Source organism: Hippoglossus stenolepis, chromosome 13 (assembly GCF_022539355.2).
Source record: "Hippoglossus stenolepis isolate QCI-W04-F060 chromosome 13, HSTE1.2, whole genome shotgun sequence".
Classification (NCBI taxonomy): Eukaryota; Metazoa; Chordata; class Actinopteri; order Pleuronectiformes; family Pleuronectidae; genus Hippoglossus; species Hippoglossus stenolepis.
The window spans coordinates 4,505,812-4,515,353 of NC_061495.1; the positions used below are offsets into that span (position 1 = coordinate 4,505,812).

The 9,542-nt window shown below is 41.4% G+C and overlaps 1 protein-coding gene across 18 annotated transcripts in view; it reads left to right on the forward strand.

The window, feature by feature from the left end:
- The window catches only part of obsl1b (obscurin like cytoskeletal adaptor 1b), a 31,535-nt gene extending 22,053 nt beyond the window's left edge, over positions 1-9,482 (forward strand). For all 18 annotated transcript variants that reach the window (XM_035173796.2, XM_035173803.2, XM_035173798.2 and 15 more), the window contains 9 exons: positions 200-466; positions 1,861-2,127; positions 3,136-3,248; positions 3,500-3,653; positions 4,015-4,176; positions 4,366-4,470; positions 4,767-5,033; positions 5,773-6,042; positions 8,243-9,482. In XM_035173796.2, coding sequence (XP_035029687.2) covers positions 200-466; positions 1,861-2,127; positions 3,136-3,248; positions 3,500-3,653; positions 4,015-4,176; positions 4,366-4,470; positions 4,767-5,033; positions 5,773-6,042; positions 8,243-8,253 — 1,616 coding nt within the window. In that variant the 3' untranslated portion in view covers positions 8,254-9,482. The remainder of the gene's footprint in view (positions 1-199; positions 467-1,860; positions 2,128-3,135; positions 3,249-3,499; positions 3,654-4,014; positions 4,177-4,365; positions 4,471-4,766; positions 5,034-5,772; positions 6,043-8,242) is intronic.
- Positions 9,483-9,542: the final 60 nt, after the last annotated feature.

A 9,542-nucleotide genomic window follows, 5' to 3' on the forward strand; every position in this document is an offset into this window, starting at 1 on the left:
GCTTGGTCTCTGTGCCTGAACTTCAAATGTGGCCCTGCTGAAATTCATAATGCACTTTGCTCTGTCGGGCTGTGGCTTCAGAGTATTGTTTTGCAGAATCTGCGATGAGCTCAAACACAATATGATCATATAAAAGGAATTTAAAGTGTTGTCATGAGAACTGCTGCCCGTCGAGTAATTCCCTGAATTAATTTTTCAGAGGAACAGGTGCTATTCACCAAGAAAATGAAGCCTGTTGTCGCTGAGGAATACGGCGAGGCCCTCCTGGAGGTGGAGGTGAGCGTGGATTCAGAAGAGGTGCAGTGGATGAGGCAAGGGGTGCTGATCCACCCCGACGCCAGGTACGCCCTGAAGCACAAGGGCCAGAAGCACAGTCTGGCCATACGCAAACTGGCCATGTCTGACCGGGGCACCTACAGCTGCGAAACCCTCCACGACCGCACGCAGGCCCAGCTTACAGTGGAACGTGAGTGTGCACGTGTTCTCACTATGCCCTGTTCTTGTTTGTTTACCGCTGTTGCCGACAGCTCCACCTCCGTCAGTGCCTCTTGTGAAAGCAAAGCTCAATTAACTGAGTAAGAGTAATTTGAGTGACTGGGGACCAGGATGGCATTTGTACTGGGAGCACGATGGCAACCAACAGGTGATAGTCTTACAGGGCCGAGCTGACTCTCACGTCAGGGTCTCTGCTCTGACAAAGGATCAATGAAGCCCTGATGATTTCATTACCTATGTCAAAGACAAGGCACATTACAGTTTAAAGTAAGTGCTTTATGAATAGCAAGTTGTTTTTGTTCGAGTAATAGAAATATAATTTGTAAACAGAGTAAAACTGTCCTGCTAACAAGCTCCACATAGGTTTATTGAAAGTACTAGTAGTAATGTTGACACATTAAAACCAGTACTTATGATTGTTTTTCTTTGCACATACTTCTTATATTTCTCAGTCCTATGATCCAGAGGCCAGGGGGTGAATTAAAGGCTGTTCTTTCAACACTGGCGTGGGTGGGAAGGGGAAAGCCAGGACTTCAGGCCGCCGTTGGCACCTCCTATGAATTTGGAGCTACTCTCATTGCATCTAAATTTACACGCTGGCCTTCAAAACTGAGGTTGTTGTCATCGGGTCTCCAAAATAAACAGCCCTTTTTTTTTTCCACAGGGAATGCTCGTCTGTGTTAGAATAAGTGAGAAATGTTGGCAGTTTCAAAGCCGGCTTTTGTATAAAGCCCGATACTCAAATGACTAAAATATCTCCCTGTCAATGTGTGCCACCTCGTATTGTTTGAATCCAGACTGCTGTGTACGGAACAGTCCGTGAACCCCATTGTGTCACAGAGCACGGACACCCTGTCTGCTCAAAAAGTGGAATACATATGCCCGGGGCTAATCTTTCACACACAGAACTTTTCTGCAACTATTGACTTTTATTTATTCATTATACAGAAAAGTACAGGAAGAGAAGTACTCGCAAACTTGATACTGAAGCTAAATGTACTTTAGCTTTTACTTATAACACTGTCGAAGCTTTAAAGTTGTTTTATAAATCACCGCCAAGGAGTTTGTTTGTTATTTAACAGGATTACTCAAAAACCACTCAACCGATTTCCATGAAAATATGTGGATGGGTGGGGTGTTACACCCAAGTTATAACTAAATTACATTTCAGTGCAGATCTGGATCAGGGGACAGATCCAGGACTTTTATTTCACTTTCTTTAAAATGGCGAAATATGGCACTTTCATAAATGTTTTAGAGAAATCATGTGTGGCTTAATGAGGGGCAGTTGGTCCTTGGCGGAGGAATGTGCTTTACTTCTACTTACTTCGATGTTTAACGTAGTTTTGCAATTTTTCTTTACAGCTCGCAAAATCACCATCAAGAAGGGACTGACCGACATCACAACCACGGAGAGGGAAACGGCCTCCTTCGAAGTGGAGCTCTCTCATCCCAACGTCCCGGGCACTTGGCTGAGAAACGGAATCAAACTCAAGCCGACAAATCACTTCCGTACGAGCGCCAAGGGACAAGTCCACAGCCTCAGCATCTCTCACCTCTCGGTGGAAGACACCGGCTCCTTCGTGTTCTCTGTGGACAATCTGAAGACGACCGCGAGGCTCGTTGTGAAGGGTGGGTCAATTGTTTTAGTTTAAAAAGTAACTTCAAGGTAATTCAAGGGCATTTAATAAGCTTTGTACTGATGCAGGAAAACTAGGTCATATTAATGCTTCTACCCAACATGTTTTTCACAGCTCACAGGCCGTGTACAGTAGACTGCAGGCCTATCTAAACAAAATCTTACTGTACTAATTCTGCTGTGACCTCAGACTGGCGGCTATAGTGGTCCACTCAGACGAAATGCCAGCCAGTGGAGGCATGATAATAGAACGGAGGGCCGGCTCGGCTACTGTTCCCCTTTATCCGGGCTCATGTTCCCTACACAAAATAGCTTAGCGTGGAGCATTGAAAAGTGGTAGCTCTGTTCGGACTTTTCTGTCAGGAGCTAGTTCCCCCCCATCGTGCCGTAAAAAAATAATCCGCTCCGTGCCAGGTCAATCAGGGCGTATCATCCCCGTTGAGCTGGGGGCTGAAACGCTGGGGATGAATATGTCAGTGCTGTACATTAGTTCACATAACTTAAAGGGTAGGTTGACATTTTTTTCATGTTTTAAAAATAATACTCACATGCCCACATGTACAGAGACCGTGTTGTCACACTTCCTCCGGTTCATATCGTCCTTTAAGTGACACTTTGCAACAGGCGTCCAAGGGAAGTGACCCACAGTCCATGTGTAATGGACTCTAAACTTTATCTAAGTTAGTATTAAGCTTCAGGAGTCGAAATTAAATAAAAACAATTAGGTGGCACCTTCCAAAGTTATCTTGCACTGTCCATTAAGTGAAGGAACAGGAAGACAAAGAGGAAACTATTTACTGATAATATTACTTTGGACAATAATGGACTTTGGCAAACTTAAATAAAGTCACTTAACTTTTTAAAAAGTCGGTTTTGGCCTGATTAAGGAGCATTAATTACAGCATTAAACATTCCAAACCTAACTTTCCTACTGTAAAGGTTACATTAACTTTTCGAGAGGGTTCTGGCGTCTTAAATTAAATATGCCTTTTCTCCACCAGAGCCCCCAGTGACCATTTTCAGAAAACTGGAGGACCAGAGATTCCCCGACGGATCAGTTATCGCTATTGAGTGCGAACTGTCGAGACACAACGTCGATGTAAAATGGTTCAAGGTGAGCGATGGGTTTTTGTTTTTCTTCATAACCAAGTGCTAAACACCCAAGATGGACGCCTTCCCCAGTAACACACTGGGACACCCTGAAAACCACCTGAATCTTAGTGGGCGCAGCATTTCAGTCATAACTAAACAAGTAGAATTCAACTTTCAAGTAAAAACTTCTCAGTTGTCTTTGGACAATGTATCAAATCCAGTTGTTGGGATTAATTGTAATTGAAATAACATATTTTTGTTCATCCGTTTCAGAACGAGGTCGAGTTGAAGCCCAGCAAGGAGCTGCGCATTTATGCGATGGGAAGAAAACGATTCCTTCAGATCCTGAAATGTCACGTCTGTGATTCTGCCATTTATACCTGCGATGCTGGAGATGCCACCACATCCTGCACCGTGGAGGTCTACGGTAAAGAACTGCTGTCTAAAATACTATAAAGGTCAGAAAAGCACGGCTGGTTTCACAGATGTGATGCAACGGTCTTGACCAGTTGAACCAGTTACTCAAACCCCAGGCTGACTAGTAGTGTTCTGCTGCCCTCTAGTTGTACTGCACTGCAGCAATGTGGAAAGTTAAACCCCTGGAGGTCAGCAAAGACAAGATTCTTAGGGGGTCATATTCAAGTTACACTTAAGAACGACACTCATGAAAATAAAAATAATATTATTCTGCAGAACTGCACTAAATTGTATGGTAAAGGGTTTATTTCCGTTCACGTTGATACTGTTAAGAGTGGCCCATTGACATCTTGAATATATTCCTTTGGCAGAGCGCGAGCTGTTGATCGTGCAGGCCCTCGAGGACGTGGACATCCAGGAGGACCAGAACGCCGTGTTTGTCTGTGAGATCTCAGTGGAGGACGTGCCTGGAGAATGGTACAAGAATGGGGAGAGGATTCAACCGACCAGTTCCATCAAGATCCGCCAGGAAGGTCAGCTTTAAAATCACAAAACGTACATCACACTTCTGCATGATGTTCAAATAATGTAACAAGACAGATCAAATAATCAGATATTCTATGTAAACTAATGTATGAGAGGACACTAGTGTACCCTGAATAGAAATGAAAAATTATGTTTATGATTATTTATGATTTAAATTCATTTTCTTCTTGTTTCAGGGACCAAACATTTTCTTCTCATGTGCAGTGTGCGAGCGGAGGACTCTGGAGAGATCAAGTTTGTCGCCAGACATGTTGAATCTGTCGCTCACCTGGAGGTGGAAGGTATTCTGATCAATGAAAACATGCCAATAGGCGTTTCTAAGTACATAGATAACTCTGACTGTATTATTTAACAGGGCCAGATCATAGAGGATGACACTAAATACAATTAAAGCGAAGCAGTGTTGATTGAAGTCAAATACAGTAAAAACCAGTGTTTATTTGTAGAACTTCAATATCTGTGAGTACACTTAGTTATTCATACATTAATAAATGAATTCAGAGCTGATTTTGATTTCTTCTTTCACCACATTGTACCGTACATGTCCTGAAATCAAACTGTATTCCGTCCTTTCCAGAGATTCCTGTCAACATTGTAAAACCTCTGCAGGATAAGACCGTGCTCGAGAAGACCCGAGGGATTCTGGACTGCGCCGTGTCCAACTCCAGATGCAGCATCCGCTGGTACAAAGGCTGCAACGTCATCCTGCCCTCGGAGCGCTTCGAGATCAGCAGCGAAGGCTGTTATCGCAAACTGATCATCCAGGAGGTGGCGCTGCATGATGAGGGCATGTACAGTGTCCAGGTTGGAGAGCACTCGTGCTCCGCAAAGCTGACAGTGGAAAGTAAGGGAGGCCACAATTATTCATAAGCACTTGTGTAGTTTACAGCCACATTTTTATCTATTCTTTGTTGCATTTGTTTATCGTATAATATATAAATTGTAATTACAGAAAATAAATATTATATATATCATAATCTGAGTACAAAGCTATGTGTTACAGGTATATAGTCGTGGGGTGGACATGTCATATAGGCTTTTACACCACTGTTCTTTGTAGTAACTGTTTGATATTGATAAAGTTTTCATAGCCCAACAGCCAGGCCTCATTTTGTGAAACAATTACAAGAGTTAAACATGAAGTAACAGTGACAGTAGAGTGACACTCCCCTCACAACCCCATACATAACTCCATAGCTCCATCTACTGGCGAAGGAGAACTAACACAGGTTTCTTCTTCTCTTGGAGTGACACAGTGGTAAAGGATTTAAATACAAGAGCACGTGGTATTTTTAACACGTGTTTTGCTCATTTCACTCCTGCTTTGTTTAGATTTGAAGTATCGATTTGCAACATCCTTAAAAAGGAGGCGTTGCAGCGACCTCGACAGCCACAATATTCTGATGACACATCTAATTTCCATTTGTAGCTCATGCAATATATATATATGACCCAGCCCCAAAATATCTTTAAATAAAGACACAAGATAAATAAAGGAATTACATATATACATAAATAAAAGTTGGTAATATACTCCAGTAGTGTTTTTTGTCTGAACTCTGACAGTTTCCCTTCTGTTTCAGCCCAGTCTATGTTAATGGTCAGAGAGCTGAGGGATGTGGAGGTCGTGGCCCCCGATGACGCCACCTTCGAATGTGAGGTGTCCAACCTTGTTGCCGAAGCCCCTGAGTGGAGTTTGAAGGGGGAGCCCCTGCAGCCCAGCTCTCTGGTCCATGTGGAGAAGATGGGCTCAGTCCACAGACTGACGCTCAGCCAGACGTCCCCGGACATGAGCGGAGAGGTGGAGTTCACCTCCGGGAGAGCGAAGAGCGGCGCTCAGCTCCGGGTGCTGAGTGAGTGAAGGAAGAAGCTGTGTTTCTCAGAGCAGTTTACTAAACATTAGGTCATTTCAGCTTTATTTTACCTTGTGAGGTAAAGTGATAATAGATTTATGGATACACCTAAAATTCATTTAACTTATCACAGTATTGCCCTGAGTTTATCCCACATGATTTTGAATAATTTACAAACATCAATTCAATTTTATTTGTATAGCACCAAAATCATAATAAACATTATCTCAAGGCACTTCACACATAGAAGGTCAATCAGTTGTGATCTTCCATACTGAGTGGAATCACAGAGCTTTTATTTTGAAAAACATTGACTTCAAACTCTTCATTGCAGATAAACCAGATAGGATGAACACAAAGTTTTCTAACTTCCCTCTTCACCATAGACTGTTTATAAGAAGCTCTGTGTCCAGCACACAAACTATGAAAAGTGACAGAATATTGCAGAACAGTTTGAGGACGACTCACTAATGACAAGGAGTAATTCTGAGGTAGCTCCAGAGCATCAGCACAGGACCAGAGAACAGCACATTTCAAACAGGCAGGTTAACAAAGGGCACTGGTGAGGTTTGGTCTGGTTTCATCCTGGCACCAGCTGGTGAAACGCCTCCATTCTAACCAACCCAGTGTTGTAATTCAAACATTCGCCACTAGATGAAAGTAACAACTAAGTCTTTTACATTTATGGCAGGAGAGTAAACGTGTAGGTGAGGAACACGGAGCTTTAATGTAATGGGGATTTGTTTTTAGATATATTTTTACTATCCGACTTAAGAGCCAAGTTTCCATATGAAGCTCATACACACAAATAAAAGAAAAACCATAAACCCTTCAGACTGATCCTGAACCCGTCTGGTGTGTGAAGGTTTGCTGCATGACTTGGCACCGCGCACACGGCACATAGCAGTAAATACAGGAAATGTTTTGGTGCAGCATTCTGTAAATAATAGCTGGTGTTTATGGTCCTACTCCATCCGCGGGCATGTAGGTCAAGCAATCCGGAGCACACACACACACACACACACCGACGAGCTATTTAAATAGAAAGGAGAGTAAACTATTTTTAGTTTTATTATGCCGGCTTTAAATGAAAAAGTATTATGTTCGGTCATCTGGCCGAGGTCATGAGCCACGTCGTAAATTCACCCGAAGTGAAGAGGGTGTCGCGACGCATAGCTCCAACTAAGCCGGGCAAATTAAAACTAATTAACATGGTCAGCAGCTCAAAATGGAGGCTGACACATGAGGCGGCGGCCGCACCGCGCTGGTCGCAGCTGGGAGAGACATTAGCTAATTAGCTGGATTTGCGCTGAATTTATGACGGACATGTGAGACACTGTATGCAAACCGTATTGACTTGGTACCAGGTCTTTGGTTTAGATAAAAATCTATTTCTGGACGGTCACATGAAGACATCTTAGATCGCTTGGCACAGAAGAGGTCCCAGGATGAATCTGAGGGGTCACTGCCTAATTAAAGGTGTAAGATTTTTTTTAATTTGCAATGAATCTTAGTCCCGAAATGTCTTCATCTAAGCAGGAGCAGTCGTCCCTCTTCGGTTGAACTACTCACAGAAAGACTGCGACGTCACAAGGAATAATAATAATAATAATAATTTTATTAATACAGTTCAAGTACAAAGTGCTGCACAAAAGAAAACAAATAATTTAAATACAGAAAGTACATGAACAATAATTGTAATAATAATAATAATAGAGATAAAAGACCAATAATAACCCTGCACACCAAGTTAATTCAGGAATATGTTTTAAACTGAGATTTAAAAGCATCATCACAGTCAGCCTTAGTTCCTGTCTGATAGCAAACGCTCTGCCCCCCCCCCCAGTTTTCAGCCTAGGTTCAAGAAGTGACAGCAGACCCTTGTTAATCAATAAAATATGAATTATTGTTATATAAATTGAATAATTAATTACACCAGACTGGGAGCCAATGTAAAAATGATAAGACTGGAGTGACACTGAAAAGTTTGGGATCCAGCGGCTTAGTCAAAAAGTAAAGAGCTGCTTAAAAGGAATAATCCTTGAAGTTATTTGCCACAGATTTTTAAAACATATTTTTTTATGAATAATAAAACTTATTATGTAAAGGACGACACAGATGCACATTCTGACAGAGTAAGTGAAGTTCACTGTTCACCGATACTCGGTCTCATATTTTGTTCTCTGCTCATATTTCGCAGGTGATGCCTGAGTGATGTCTTCTCTCTGTCGTCGCCTCGTCGCCTCGAACTCACGTTGGGACATCGACGTTGTTATTTACACACAGTCTAACTAAGAGGTTGAAACAGGGTTTGTGATGCGGTTCGATTTATTCGAGGATTGAGATTTATGTTATATAAAATGTTGTCAACGTGTGTGAAGCCGTTTCACAGAGCAGTTCCTCTGTAATTATATTTAAGTGCAGTTTGATTGTAAATAATTGTTGTGTGTGTGTGGAAGTGTCGTGACTGTTACTGTGTTATGAAGGCTCCAGCTGATTGTGTATTTGTGCTAATAAGGTCTGATATAAATATTGTAAAATTAAAAAGGCTTCTGTAGTGGGAATGGTTAGACTCAAACAAGAACATTTCAAATATCTAGTTCAACATAATGACGCATTTTTGCTTCTCTTTAAATCTGCATATCTTCAACCAGAGCTGATTTACAGGCTAATTATGCAGTTTTTTTTTTTTTAATGCAATATAACCTGATTTACATCCTGTGTACTTCCCCCGTATATCTGAGCATGGTGTTGTGTCTGTTGTGGCAGTTTTTTATTTAAATAGCAGTGACATCACGCGTCAGGTGATTCCACTGCCGGAGACACATTCTAATTGACCCCCTTCATATCCCCATCAAATTAAAGGTTTAGATCCGGGCAGCAGCTCTAATCTCAGTCTCTTCTCATCACTTGTCCATTGTATAGAAATTATTTTTTACGTTTTGATGACATTTTTAAATTAAAAATGGTGGCTTGTGATGTAAATACATTGGGCCAAAAAAAAAAATCAAGTAATTCAAGAGAACTAGGTCACAGAAAATTACTTGATCACCTTGATTGATAACCAGCTTGATTTGCTGACGTGCGTGTTGAGTGGGTTTTTACATTTGAACTTATTGGTGAATGATAAGTTGTTTTCATATCAACTCTGTGCCATATTCCATTTTTTCCATTGGACTTGTTTCCCCCCCCTGCTATGTTGTGTTGAGCGTCAGGTATGTCGGGGGGGAAATAAGTACTGAAGTGAAATAAGACCCGTTTCAATAAAACATGCTTTATTGATGCAAGGTAGAAATATTTGTCTTTTTTTTTTTTGCAATCTTAACCATTTGTCAGCAGCAATTTAAAAACTTTTTTTTTTTATTTAATTTTTTTAAAACACGAGGCATATCTTTAATACTCTGGTTGTATAATACAGTAAAAAAAGAAAAAAAAAAAAATAAATCATTATTCCAAGAATAAGGTTATGTTTCTCATGACTTGTCAAAGCATCTTGTTTT